Source organism: Prunus mume, linkage group LG8 (assembly GCF_029339155.1).
Source record: "Prunus mume cultivar Tortuosa linkage group LG8, ASM2933915v1, whole genome shotgun sequence".
Classification (NCBI taxonomy): domain Eukaryota; kingdom Viridiplantae; phylum Streptophyta; class Magnoliopsida; order Rosales; family Rosaceae; genus Prunus; species Prunus mume.
Window position 1 is genome coordinate 8,811,962 of NC_142705.1, and position 15,347 is coordinate 8,827,308.

At 36.1% G+C, this 15,347-nt stretch overlaps 2 protein-coding genes across 2 annotated transcripts; both read right to left on the bottom strand.

Annotated features, from left to right (window-relative positions):
* Positions 1-4,952: 4,952 nt before the first annotated feature.
* On the bottom strand, positions 4,953-8,277 carry LOC103339892 (triacylglycerol lipase OBL1-like). Its single transcript, XM_089043636.1, has 5 exons — positions 7,904-8,277; positions 6,608-6,798; positions 6,454-6,487; positions 5,529-6,160; positions 4,953-5,305 (listed from the first exon to the last, which is right to left on the bottom strand). Exons 1-5 carry the CDS (start codon positions 8,205-8,207, stop codon positions 5,042-5,044), a joined length of 1,425 nt encoding a protein of 474 aa, XP_088899762.1. The 5' UTR covers positions 8,208-8,277; the 3' UTR covers positions 4,953-5,041.
* Positions 8,278-12,720: 4,443 nt separating this feature from the next.
* LOC103339893 (triacylglycerol lipase OBL1-like) lies at positions 12,721-15,027 on the bottom strand. Its single transcript, XM_008243243.2, has 5 exons — positions 14,614-15,027; positions 14,291-14,484; positions 14,156-14,189; positions 13,301-13,929; positions 12,721-13,111 (listed from the first exon to the last, which is right to left on the bottom strand). The coding sequence occupies exons 1-5, from the start codon at positions 14,702-14,704 to the stop codon at positions 12,848-12,850; spliced, it is 1,212 nt and encodes a 403-aa protein (XP_008241465.2). The 5' UTR covers positions 14,705-15,027; the 3' UTR covers positions 12,721-12,847.
* Positions 15,028-15,347: the final 320 nt, after the last annotated feature.

The following is a 15,347-nucleotide window of genomic DNA, read 5'->3' on the forward strand; positions in this document are numbered from 1 at the left end:
GCTATAGACAAAGCAACTGTATTTTGCTTAATTGAAGCCACGAAAACACTCGATCCTATAGTAAGCATACCGAGGTACTCCTCATGTCATCTTCACTTCCGCCCATCACTATCACAATAGCCAATAAGAGTAGTTTCTTTTCCTTTCTCAAATACAATTCCAAAGTCTATTGTTCCTTGAATGTATCTCAATACCCTTTTAGCAGCTCCCATGTGTTTCTTGGTGGGATTGTGCATGAATCTTGCCAAGAGGCTAGCTGCAAACATTATGTCAAGTTGCAGTCAAGTGAGAGCAAACTGCCCACAATCTGTCTATATTCTCCTTCATCTGCAGCCTCACTTCCATCATTCTTACTTAACTTATCATTCATTGTCAGAGTGGTGTAGCCACTATTTTGCAATCTTTCAAACCAAATTTTTAACCAATTCCATACTTCTTCTATGCAAGAAAATGCTTTATTTAGACAGATATCACCCCCATTCCAAGAAAATGGTGTAATACCTCCCAAATCCATCTCATAGATGTTCCATCATATCTCTCCTAAATTATTCAATCATTTGAGAGTTGCTGCTATGTACACTATGTCATCAACATATAGAGAAACAATAAGAACATCTAACCTTACTTAACATATCAAAGTTGCCTCACTTGGACTTTTCTTGAAACCAGCCTTGTTGAAATAGGCATCAATGGTTATGTCATACCAAGTCTCTTGGTGCTTGCTTCAAACCATACAAAGCTTTGTGGTAACTTATATACCTTTGTTTCCTCATCCTTCTTTACAAATCCTTGTGGTTGCTCCACAGATGACTTCCTCCTTTAAAACAAGATTAAGAAATGCAGATTTCACATCTAGTAGTTGATACAAGCTCCTAACTATCCCATATATGGTGCAGCAAGAGCAATCAAAGGGGTCCTAATGGTGTCTAGACCTATGTGCCACAGGGGCAAAAGTCTCATTGTAATCAATACCGGGCTTATAAACTGCTCGTAGCCTTTAGCCACTAAACGAGCCTTGTTTTTCTGGTACCATCTAGATTCAGTTTAGTCTTGTATGACCCACTTAACACCAATCAGGTTTAGCAAATGGTCTCTCGACAAGTTTCCAAGTGTCATGTTTGAATCTATCATTTAGGAGCTTCCATTGCCATTTCCATGACTCATCTTGATGGACACTTATCATAATTTTCAGGTTCCACAATCACACATGTTTAATGATTTCACTTACACTTCTCCATTTCTTTGGATGTGTGATGCAAAGAAATGAGAACTTTCACCTATGCCTTCATTCTTGTAGAGTGGTATCTTCAACTATTTTGAGTTTGTGTATCAAGCTTTGACTTTTCAGCTTGTAATGTGCACTTCTTCATACCCTTATATTTGCAGTGATGTATCCAAGCTTTGACTTGGTTAGCTTTGATTCTCAGTGAGGCAAAGGACTACCATCTCTTCTTCATTTGTATTTTCCCACTTCCATAAGCCATTTTCATTGATAATGTGCACATCTCTAATTATCTTCCTAGTACTTGATCAAACAGCCTATATCCCTTTTCACAGAGACCATAGCCTACAAAAATACACTTGTGTGTTTTCTTCAAGCTTATGCCTCAATGCTTGAAGGAATAAGCACATGACAAGGAGATCAAATATTTTGTAAATGGGCAATTCTTTTTCTCCGTATAAGCTTCAAATGGTGTTATCTTGTTAAGAGCCTTGATAGGACATCTATTCCAAATAGACTGCTGAAATACATCCGTAAACTCATAGGGAACACATTTCTCATGCAACATGGACTTGGCCATTTTAATCTGTCCTGTTCTTTCTCTCGGCCACTCCATTTTGCTGTGGAGAATATGTCATAGTTAGCTGCTTTGAATGATTCCTCACAAAACTTGTTGAATTCTCCAGATAGAAACTCTCCACCCCTGCAACCTTCTCAAGCCTTTTATCTTATAACCCACTTTGCCTCATCATGCATAGCTTTGAATTTTCTAAAACATTCCAATGCACTTGACTTATTTCTGATGAAGTACACCCATGACATTGCTAGTAGCCCCATCATCGAAACTAGAAAGTACTGTTTCACAGATATGTGATCTCTGATTCATCATTGGTCCACAGATGTCTGAACCAATTCCAAAGGGTTTGAATTTAGCATGTCCCTAAGTGGCATAGTAAGCTCGGGAAAGAATCCGGGCTATGTTGTTCCAAGCATACAACCATCACATACAACTGACTTCTGCTCCAAGTGAGGTAAGCCATGAACCATCCCTTGATTCTCAAGCAATTTTATACTTCTTTCATTTAAATGCCCCAGCTTCTTATGCCATGTCTGCAAGCAATGTGTGACACTTGCTTTTAGGACCAACTCACTCGCAGGTATCATTGTCAATGGAAAGCATATGTTATTTGTCATCTGCACCTTCGGACAAGTCAGATTTTCTAGTCACTGATTGTCATAAACACTCACCACATTTCCTCCAAATCATAAGGGTGATAGCCATGTTCCATCATTTGCCCAACACTAAGCAGATTTTCTTCAAGGCCAGGTACAAGCATTACTTCATGAATGTGCTTCTTGCCTAACTTAGTTTTTATCACCAAAATCCCTTTTCCAGCAAGAAGGACCACTTCTCCAGTCCCATCTTCACCTTAGAGCTCAAATTCCTTTGAATATTGACCAAAAGTCCCTCATCTCTGTCATGTGGTTACTACAACCACTGTCAATATACCAAGTGATTTACCTTCACATCAGTTGCAGCATTACACACATAAAACAAAGTGCCACAATCTTCCTCCTGATTTGCATAAACTCTCTGCACATTCTTGTGTCCATAGCAACTCGATCATATGTCCAGGCTTCCCACAACCATGGCATTTAGGTTTCCCTTCATACCAACATTTGCCATAATGAAATCTGTCACAATGTTTCAGGCCAAAAATTTTGTTTCCATCATTGGATTTCCAATTTTTCTGAGGTATTTGATCTGCAGAAGCAATTCCATTTTCAGGGTTTTTCCTACCAACATCAGACTAGAGAAGGCTTTTTCTGTAGAATTCTCAGTGTGTCTATCCAATCAGCTCAAAGCTCTTCGGTGAAGCAACAACCTCTTGAACCTCAAGAGTTTCAAGGTCCTTAGAGTGTTCAATTACAGAGCAGATAGAATCATAAGATTTAGGCAAACTAAACAATAGCTTCTGGACAATTCTCTCTCTAGATAGTTCCTCACCATAACTCTTCATATGATTTACTATATCAAACAACCTAACAGATATAGATAAAGATTCACTATCCTTCATGCGGGTATATTCAAATTCCCTACGCAGTGCAATTTGACATTTCGTACTTGTTTATCTCCTCAATGCTTGAGAATATCCCAAGCTCCTTCAAGTTTTCATTCACAATCCTTGAAATAGCTGATCTGAAAAGACTTTGGATCAATCCAAGTGCACGAGCATCCTTCATCAGAGTGAACCACCATAGACTTGGCGGTGTCTCATCTCCTTCTTGATCTAGGTCACTTAACCCATTCCCGCTTTCTATAATCCCATAAACCATGAGATTTCAGATAGTTTTCATTTGATACTCCAGAACTCATAATTTTTCCATTGAAAATTGAGCTTGAGGTACTGATCCTGCCATATTAGACATTGGATTTGAGAAATCGCGATCTTCGATGAGTCAAGTTTAGCTCAAACAAAACCCAAGATTCAATCACAGATTCAGCCCAGCTCAAGCAATCGAACCTGGCTCGCGATACCATGTTAGAATTCTTTGTTTCAGCATTTCATATTTTGGATATTTTGGGAGCAAAGAAGAAAATCACAGAAAAATTGAGAGAGAGCGTTGCTCTAGAGAATGAAAAATGCTTCTGTATATTTCATATATGTTCTAACTGTTTTTGGTTATAATCGTTAGGCAGAGAGAAGAGCAAAAAAAGAGATATTCTTCCCTGTACCATATTTACAATAAGCTCAAGTTCTAGCATCCTATTAGATGCTTACACATGTCATAATCCTATGCTAGAGATTAAAACACTTGGACTGTGATCAAGGGTGCACAATAAAGCTGAAGAAAACAAAATAAACAACTAAAAGAAATGAAAACAGAGCAGACACAATTCCTTTAGCTCCAAAAACTCGCTGAAGGATTACACACCAACATGAGCACAAACACATTGCGGTTGCTTGGTATAAGGTTCAAAGCCACTTCGATCCCCGACCCCAACTCTGACAGTGGCTTTGACACAAACTGCAGAAATTTTTGACCCAAAATGGACAGAAATATAAACCATCTGCGCCTGAAGTTGATCTCCTCTACCTTAGACATATCTAAAAACTTATTTCCTTCCTCAAACTTGGTGGTGGAGAACAAAATGTGAATCAGATCAAAGAAGCCAACTTCTTCTGGCGTCAATAGAAAATAATTGCTGGAAAAGCTCTTGTTACAGGCCATGGCTTTTGTGCTTTGGCGGAAGATATATTATTATTCTTTGTTGCTTTGGTGGAAGATATATGTTTACTTAAGACTTTGTATAGAGTTTAGAGAGAGATGGTAGCTAGGTTTGATTGATTCAATAGCTGTAGCTTATTGATTGAAAATGGACCCATTTGCTATAAGACTCTAAATTTCTGTATCACTTCCCAAATGAGATTGGAAATCTTATCTTATAAATTAAAGTTTGACTTGATGTTGGAAACTTGGTTGGTGCAGAGGAGCATCAAAATGCAACAATTAGAAAAGTTACACGCATTTTCAGTAATGGGGCATGCAGTAATAAAATTGCACATGTGATGGGTCTCCTAGAATTGATCGATAGAACCAAAGAAACAGAAAAAGGCAATGATTATTTTTTGTTTTAATTTTAATAAGTCACTGTGTTAGATAACCATTTAATTCTAATAATTTATTTATACGAGTAAATTGGGGTATTAGTCCTGGAATTATAAAATAGTGTACTAATTGATGGGGAATTTATTACTAATATCGAAATTCAAATGCCATTAATTTAAGGGAAATTTGAATTTCGACATTTGGTTTTCATAGATAATGGGTGGGTGGGAGAGGAAGACGTGAGGATCCCAATCTGGTGGCATTTACATAATCTTGTGGACAATGTGCAACTGCTCCTGGCATTACCAGACCCATTAGCCTGAATATTTTGAGCAAGGGCCCTTCTTTGTAGTCCGGTCCCAACCTATATGGAATGGTGAAACTTCTTATCAGCTCACCAAAAGCATTCATCATCATGGGAATTGCCCTCGTTGGAGAGAAATAGTTCTTGTTTGGCTCCTCCGGAAGAACCTGCACATGTTGTGTAAATTTAATTAGGACACGTTTCTTTCAAGCATAAAACTATTTGTACCACATAGGTTGACACATTTTTAAAATAGCTGGAGGCACAACCCTACCCTCCTTCCTCCATAAGTGGGTCTTGCGTTTATTAAATATGTTGTCTATTGTGCAGTCTACAAATGTGATTCCTTTACCATTACTTGAATTTGATAAGAGAAAAGCAGTTTGTTACCTGAACTTCGTATTGTCTATTATAGTAGAGGCAAGTCCCAAAGTGTTTGAACATTAGGGCCTTGTCATCATACGGCAACCTGGGCACGATGTCATTGCCATAGACAAACCTAAAATACTTAATCTTATGCTGTATCATTTTGTTTTCCATGTACCGTCCAAAATCCTTATCTCCAACTCTAGGCTGCCCAAATGTATAAACTCCCTCCAACCTCTTTAACAGCAGATCTGAATCCTTTCCATTGTGAAATGTTAAAACTGCAGGAAAGAGAATTGCTAGAGCCCCACCTAAGCTGTGCCCAGTTATTATGTATCTTGCTTTGTCATTTTCAAGCAGATGCTTTTTCAGTATATCCCTAATGCCATAGTAAGCTAAAGCTGGGTGGCTATTGTCTTGTTTGAATTCCTCCGGCTTCGGCCAACCAACAATATTGTTCTGTAACCCTAGAGCTTTCATGAATCCACCATGGATCCTTCCAACCTCTTCGAGTTGATACCAAGAGATGTCAAAGTCAGAGCACCATGCATCCGCATCAAAGGGTTCAGTGCCTCTAAAGGCCACAACGATAGTGTCATGGTCATCACTTCTGTCACGAAGCATAAAGGCTTGTGTTGTAGCTTTTCTTTGATAATCTGTCAAAGACAATAATAATGATTTCAGTTAGTTTTGATTTTGAAGTAATATATACGCACACATATATCTAGGCATGTGCTATCATGTGCATATATGAAATTATCGAACAATCTGACATGTTATATTAACTATTCATGTGTAGATGTTAAATTATCGAGTTTAAGACAATATTCATCTTTGATTGCACGGTTGAGATATTGAAATTTGTCAGATAGCATATAAAACGTTAGCATATATAATGTATGAGTGGGATATAATTTTAATTTTTTTCAATTTGAGTTATTTCTCATACCATTCCAGAAGTCGTAAGAGCCCAAGAACTCCATCTGCCAAAAGAAGGGAAAAACAAAACAAAAAGGCAGAGTTTTACAATTAATCATACAATTATTAAAATTATACGGAAGCATATTGGAGCAAGAACTAATTGAAGTTGTAAATTGCCATACCTTCCAGTGATCCTGGACTGTAGTTTCAATGTAGAATTTGTTCTCATAAGATATTTTAGACGCCATCATACAAAGTGCTGCATTATAATTGCCATCTGTAAATTTTATGTTTCTGTTCAGCTCTACTCGCTTGTCCAGATGTCCAATAAACGACACGAACGTTCTTGAGCTTTTACCTGGCATTCCCTTACCTGTGCGTGTATATATTTTTAGATATAGATCCATTTTCATTTAGATACAATGGATGCAGGACACTAATTGGACTCTCTTCAATTGCAGTCCTCCCAATCAATTGTATGGTTAGGTAAGCAAACCTTGTAGCCACCATATTCGAGACATTTACAATAATAACATTGGTTGAAAATGGCAAGTACATGCAAATACCACTTTTAAATATCAGTTTTCTACTACAATCAAGCTTATGACATTCAATTTAAATGATGATTTCATGGCTCACATATTAAAAACCTATTTAATTCAAATTTCAGCTATATATGGAAACTATGTTTTTTAGAATTCTATATTCGTAGCTTTATTAAATTGGTAGCATATACCTACCTTTTAGCTATAAATTTATATTTTGAGTTTTTTAAAATTCTTTGATGGAATTTTTTTGTCATAATGTTAATTTTTTAATATACCTAGTATGGAGGTATAACTTCTTTTTTATTTTATTTTTTTTTTAAACATATTTAAGGTGCACATATGTGTTTTACCTAGTACTAAGGTGCATCAAATATGTACTATACCTATTAGATAGGTATTTCAAGTTCAATGTTTAGTAGGGTATTGTACCTGGAGCATAGGAATTTGCACAAATCAAGCACAAGAAAAAAGTGAAGGTCCAACATAAAATGTAATTATTCCTTTAATTACATGATCAAATCTAATCATTAATGGCCTATAAATCCTCATTTTATCAATTTTAGACAATAGGGATATAATACAAACAAAAAATTTAAATACAAATTAGTTAAATACAAAAGATTGAGTCAGCATGTCAAAAATGAAATGTAATCTACATGACAAACTAGTCAAATGATTTGTATCAATAAACAATAATTCGAGGACTAGACCCAACTATTGGTTGAATTTTTGGACCTCTATCAACTTTTCTAATATATATATTAGTCTCCATTTATGACATGCTTATTTACGAGGAATGGAGGAAGGTAAAGAATTGTTACGGGAAGAAGACATTTACATTAAGCTCTTTACTAATCATATGAAATTGAATTAATAATTAATCATACCAATTGCATGCATGAGAAAAATGAAAAGGAAGCGAACTATTACCTCGCAGAAAATTTTGCAGCAGTCCAACCATGTTTTGTTTGCTTGAAAAGATATTCAAGCACATTTCGATCACCCAGCCAATAGCTGCCATTGGCGCAGCGACAAATCGCAGCAATTTTTGCACCAGAATAGACAGAAATATAAGCCATCTGCCCTCATCAAGGTCATGCTCGGTCTGCTCAGAAGAGTGACAAAATTTTCTTCTCTCTAAGTGTTTGGAAAACAAGATGTGAAGCAGATCAGAGAAACCCACATCCGCAGGCTTCAATAGCATGTGATTGCAGAAAGGCTTGTCACAAGCCATGAGAGAATATATCTTCGACTTCTTATAGTGGTTGAGTTTGCAGTGCGTATTTTTTCCTGTCCTCTCAACCACATTAGAAGTAGTCTATATATAGTACTTGCAGTATCAGCTGTGGTGGTTAGATGTCAAATGGCCAAGTCCTTTTTTAGACTTCTTTCACGCGTAAACTTTTAAGTGTTTTGAAACTAGTAGTGTGGAATCTTCTTTTTTGTGGGACAATGCTATTTTTTCTTTATTTATCAGGAATGACCAAGACTTTACAAGGTTGACTTCATTCGGCCCCACATATATTCCTCATCACTCTACCGTGAGACTCTTCCTTGTATTTTCTACTTAGAAACTTGTCAGAGGCTTCGAAGAAAATGCACAACTAGCAATTATTCCTGGCCTTTGGTTGAAGACTACTGGGATTGAATTGGATTGCATCGTATTGAAAACAATAACACTAATTCAATTATGTGTTTGGTATTACACATTATAAAGGCATTGGATTAATTGAAATGTGTTAATACATGGCTTAGTAGGATTAGATATAACCCAATTCAACTTAATCTCAACCTTCTAATAGGATTCATAATCCTACTGCATTTGGCTTAATAGGATTAGACATAATCCAATCCATGTGTTTTTAGGCCACCAAACATTTAACTAATATTATGAATCATATCCAACTACATAATCCAACTGACCAGATGAACTAAAAAGGAACAAAATACAAAACAAAAGAAGAAGAAGAAGATAGCCATGTGTGAACATGATATCAGAAAAATCAAGCAAAGAATTTTCCATATTATTTTACTCGTCAATGTCAAACACAAAGAGCAAGCAAAAGAACTAGTCCACCTTATTCTTTTGGGTCTCCTTATAAATTCTTTCTAGGAATCAAAGTAGAAAAGTAGTAGAAAATTATTAATCTGTCCTACTTTCTTGAACCCTTGATCAGATTCTAAAAGTTAATAATATGTAATTCTGTTTCACCTACCAACGTTTCGAATAAAGGCCTGCGGATCCATGAATTCAACACAATATGATTAGTCATCTTATACTCATTTTTTATATTAAACCATTTACTTTTTAACTTATTTTCATAAGAAAATTGTTATTATAGTATTTAAATTGCATAAGTAAAATATGATTATAAAATAAAATAAAAATAAAAAAGTTGGTTTGTTGACTTGACGAGTATTATGTGACACGAACATACCCACGTAAGTTTTTTCCTCTCTATTAGAGAGGCGGTCAAATAAGCGATAAGTAAGATCATGTGGTCATGCAAAGTTCTCTTTGTGGTAGATTACATGCAAATTTCAGTACAAAAAAGGGAAGAAAAAATGATGAGACAGTTGCACATGCAAAGCAATAACATGCAGATATGGGACTTTGGGACGACTAACCGTGTAAAAAATTATGAAAATGCCCTAGCCAGGTTTCCTTACTAGAGGGAAGGTTTAGAAGCCACTCGAACGCTAAACTAATACAGGGCCGGTCTTGAGATTTTGATGGCCCTGTGTTAAGCTTAAACTGGGGCCTCGCATAAGTTAACACAAACTTACACCATTACGTAATGCCATAGTACCCCTACTCCCAAGGGCAAAATTGAAATTTCACAAAAGAATTAAATTTGATTAAATCGATTAAAATCAGGGATATTACACCTTTTGAATAATCACCATGATTGTGACGTTGAGTCTTTGTCGTAATAGATTATATTCATATATTAAATATTTTTTAACACCTAATTTATTTTGTATCAATATTCCAAGAACATCATTAATTGGATGCGAATTTTTTGGTTGAGTTAGTTGGATGCATTATTTTTGCAAAATTAAATATCTTTTTAACACCTAATTTATTTTGTATCAATATTCCAAGAACATCATTAATTGGATGCGAATTTTTTGGTTGAGTTAGTTGGATGCATTATTTTCGCAAAATTAAATATCTGAGCATATGTAAAAACAATCGTGTACCACTTTACTAACTACATTTTTAATTGAGGTGAGCCCTATATATGGAAGTCTTATCTCTATGAGCACTTGGAAAAAAAAAAGTTTACATGAGTAATTGAAGAGCTAGCGTCAAGTCAATGATGGGGACATATGCACGTGACAAGCAATGTCTGCACATAGGAACATAGATATTATTGGGGCAATTGAAGTCTTCTCTTTTGTGCGACAATGCTATTTTTTCTTTATTTATCATGAATGACCAAGACTTTACAAGTTTGACTTCATTTGACCACGCATATATTCCTCATCACTCTACAATGAGGCTCTTCCTTGTATTCTCTACTTAGAAACTTGTCAGATGCTTCGAAGAAAATGCACAACTACCAATAATTCCTGGCCTTGTTTTAATATTATTTAGATTGGATTGGGTTATAGGGTAGAATTGGATTACATCGGATTGGAATTTTATTTTATTTTGTCAGAAGTGAATTTCATTAAAAACCGGGCATAACAATACATCAAGAGGTGAGACCCAACCAACTGAGCTCATCAACAAAGTGAAAATGCCAAAGGCCCAAATAAAATGCAAAAGAACCAACAAGAAGTTAAAAACCCAGAAGGCATTAAGCCCACACAAGCCCATACCAAGGCCAAGAAATCTAACAAACCCTAACCAAAATTCAACAGAGCCGCCACCGCCACTACCTGAGACGACATCACCGGGACAAGTTGAAGGGAAGAGCTGCCACACCTAAGGGGCACAAAGCGAAAAAATTGCACAAACAACAGATCCACCCAAATACCTTATCCCACATATTACAAAGACACATACAAGAAAAAAGAAGCCAGCCACAAGAAGATCAGCACCTCCCAAATAAAACCTAACAAAGCATTAGAACAAACATCAACATAATAGAATAAGGTGGTACAGGCACCCAAGAAAGAGCAAAAGCTTGAACTCTACACATCTTCAGAGTTGCGCGTGGGAAACCGCATTTTGGCTAGCCGAAGCAGCCACAAAGTGAAACCAGATCAAAAGGGAGGAGAAAATTTCAGTGGGAAGGACCAAGACCATAGAGAATGGATTTGAATGGAGTGTATGTGGGAGATAAGAGGAAATTGATGGAGGAGGGGACAACTGAATACAAGGGATGAGAAATAAGGGAGGATCTGGGTAAATAAAGAAAACCGTAGGCATAAAGCCTCAAGAGTTCAAGCAGAGCTTGAGCAAAACACCCACAAAGGGGAGAACAACACCTACCGAATGGGAGAGCATAACACCCACAAAGAAGGGGAGAAAACGAGCAACAGATCTCCACAAGGAGATCCACAAGCAACAAGGAGTGGGCTAGAGAAGAGAAAATTATAAAAAAATACATATCTAGCCATATTCTTTACTTCCCACATTAAAAACTCTATACAAATTAATTTCCTCATATCTCATGTGAATAGTAATTTCCCTTGCCTAGCTTATAGGGGTGGAAACAAAATTACAAGGGCTACCATTATTCATGTGAATAGTGACAGCTCTTGTCTTGCCTTTGCTCATAGGGTGAAAGTGCCCTCATAACCCTACTATATTTGGCTAAATAGGATTAGACATAATCCAATCCATATTGTTTTTTAGCCACCAAATATTTGACTAGTATTATGAATCATATTCAAATATAAAATCCAACTCACCAGACGAATTAAAAAAGAAAAAAAAAACAAGAAGAAGAAGATAGCCATGTGTGAACAAGATATCAGAAAAATCAAGCAAAGAATTTTTCATATTACTTTAAATTTTATTTTACTAGTCAAAGTCAAATACAAAGAGCAAGCAAAAGAAGTAGTCCACCATATTCTTTTGGATCTCCTTAAATTCTTTCTACGAATCATCGTAGAAAAGTAATAGAAAATTATTAATCTGTTTATTTTACTAGTCAAAGTCAAATACAAAGAGCAAGCAAAGAAGGAGTCCACCTTTTGGATCTCCTTAAATTCTTTCTACGAATCATCGTAGAAAAGTAATAGAAAATTATTAATCTGTCCTACTTTTTTCAACCCCCAATCAGATTCTAAAAGTTAATAATATGTAATTCTGTTCCACCTACCAACGTTTTGAATTCAGCACAATGTGATTAGTCATCTTATACTCATTTTTTATGTTAAACCATTTACTTTTTAAACTTATTTTCTTAACAAAATTGTATTTAAATTGCAAAATGAGATAATAAAATTAAAACAGATTTTAAAAAAAGTTGGTTTCTTGACTTGACGTGGTGTTTGGGCATCAATTATTAATTAATTAAAGATAGTTTATTGATTATATATGAGAGGATAAACGACAACACTAGGGCTAAAGGTTTATTCAAAGTGGGCAGCTGCCCCCACTGATCTCTGTGTGGTTCCACTACTTGGGTTAAAATTGACTCCAAGTGGGAATTTATAACTTAGACAATTCCCATGCTACTATGATTCTTGTCATTTGATGGATAACAATCTATTATGTGGCTTCACTAAGGCATCAGTTAATCTACCATATAATGTATTTGGATGAAAATAATTTGAATTTCGATATATTTGGAAGAACCATAGGTTCATTTAGGCATTAATCAATAAATACAATATATTTAAAAAGACTAAAAATAATATGGAACTCAGAAATTGATTACAACTGAAGTCCTCCTCACAATCGTAGGCAGTAGTTCATAGATAACGCTTGGGTCGGTGGAACACATGAGAGGATCCCAATCTGGTGGAATTTACATAATCTTGGGGACAATGTGCTGATGCGCCTGGCATGACCAAACCCATTAGCCTAAACATTTTGAATAAGAGCCCTTCTTTGTAGTTTGGTCCCAACCTATCTGGAATGGTGAAACTTCTTATCAACTCTCCAAAAGCATTTATCATCATGGGAATTGCACTTTTTGGCGAGAAGTAGTTCTTGTTTGGCTCCTCTGGAACAACCTGTACATATTGTGGAAGTTAATTAAGGCGAGTTTCTTTTAGATGTAAAATTATTTGTACCACATTGGTGAACCATATAAATAGCTAGACGCACGACCTACCCCTATGAGTGGGGTCTTACGATATGCAATCTACAAATGTGATTCCTTTAACATTACTTGAATTTGATAAGAGAAAAGCAGTTGTTACCTGAACTTCATATTTCCTATTATAGTAGAGGCAAGTCCCAAAGTGCTTGAACATTAGAGCCTTGTCATCATAAGGCAGCCTTGGCACCATGTCATTACCATAAACAAACCTAAAATACTTAATCTTATGCTCTATCATTTTCTTTTCCATGTATTTCCCAAAATCCTTATCTCCAACTCTAGGTTGCCCAAATGTGTAAACTCCCTCCAACCTCTCCAGCAGCAAATCTGAATCTCTTCCCTTGTGAAATGTTAAGACTGCTGGAAAGAGAATTGCTAGAGCCCCACCTAAACTATGCCCAGTTATTATAAATCTTGCTTTGTCATTTTCAAGCAGGAGTTTCTTTAGCATATCCCTAATGGCATAGTAAGCTAAGGCTGGGCGGCTATCATCTTGTTTGACTTCCTCTGGCTCCGGCCAACCAACATTCTTTTGTAAACCTAGAGATTTCATGAAGCCGCCATGGATCCTTCCAACCCCTTCGAGTTGATACCAAGAGATGTCAAAGTCAGAGCACCATGCATCCGCATCAAAAGGTTCAGTGCCTCTAAAGGCCACAACAATAGTGTCATGGTCATCACTTCTGTCACGAAGCATAAAGGCTTGTGTTGTAGCTTTTCCTTGATAATCTGCCAAGATAATAATGATTTCAGTTAGTTTTTATGTAATCGATCATGTACCTACACATTTATTTACGCAAGCGCTTTATCATATGTTATGTGGAAATTATTGAACAATCTGACATGTTATGTTGCTTCATCCTAAATTACTTGTGAGACTGCTTAAACATTATCCTGTGTCGATGTATGTGTGGGATTTAATTTTAATTCTTTTCAATTTGAGTTTAGTTCTTACCATTCCAGAAGTCGTAAGAGCCCAAGAACTCCATCTGCCAGAAAAAGGGAAAAACAAAACAAAAAGCAGGTGTGAGTTTTGCAATTAAAATTCTAGTATTATTAAATCTAATTAAAGTTGTAAATTCCGACATACCTTCCAGTGTTGGTAGACCGTAGTTCGGATGTAGAATGCGTTCTCATATGATATTTTAGACGCCATCATACTGAGTGCTGCATTGTACCTGCCATCTCCATGTTTGATGCTTTTGTCTAGCTCTACTCGCTTGTCCAAATTCCCAATAAACGACAAGAATGTTCTTGAGTCTTTATCTGGTATTACAACCTTACCTGTACGTATAAACATTATCCAATATAATCTCCATTTAAATATAGTCCAGCACAGATTGAATTAATTTCTGTAAATTTAACAATTAATGATAAAAATTGTTAATGCATGAGAAGGAAGCAAACTTATACCTCGCAGAAAATTTAGGATCAGCCCGACCAAGCTCTGATTACTTGAGATAAGATTCAAGCACATTTCGATCCCCCATCCAATAGTTGCCATTGGCTTTGCCACAAACTGAAGCAACTTTTGCACGACAATAGAGAGAAATATGAGCCATCTGCGCTCAAAGTCATCCTCAGTCTCCTCAGAAGAATCAACAAACCTCCTCCTCCCTAAGTTGTTGGAAAACAAGATGTGAATCAGATCAAGAAGCCCACATCTTTGGGTTCCAAGAGCATGTAGCTGCAAGAAAATCCTTTGTCACAAGCCATGATGATTTCAGAGAATTGAGCTTATTTGAGTTTAGAATGTCTATTTTTCTGTGCTCTCAACTAGTTTATATATAGCTAGCTACAGTTACTACTGATCCCTGCAAATAATTGTAGCACGCTCTTCTTTACACTTCTTCGACTTATGCGTTCACTTCAAGAAAAGTTATATAAATTATTGTGGGACAAATTTCCACAAATCTGTGTAGTTGACCTAATTTTACCCAAGTGTAATAGTAGTGAGCTCTTTTTCTTATTATCTACAGACAGACCACGTGCGTGCAAAAAGAGTACAACTTCTCAGAGGCTTCGACGAAAATGAACAACAACAACATTCTAGACGCTTGGAAAAAACAATAGTCATATGAACAAGATAAGAAATATATATTTGTTTTAAATATTATTGGTAGCAACATATGGATCAAATATTTTAT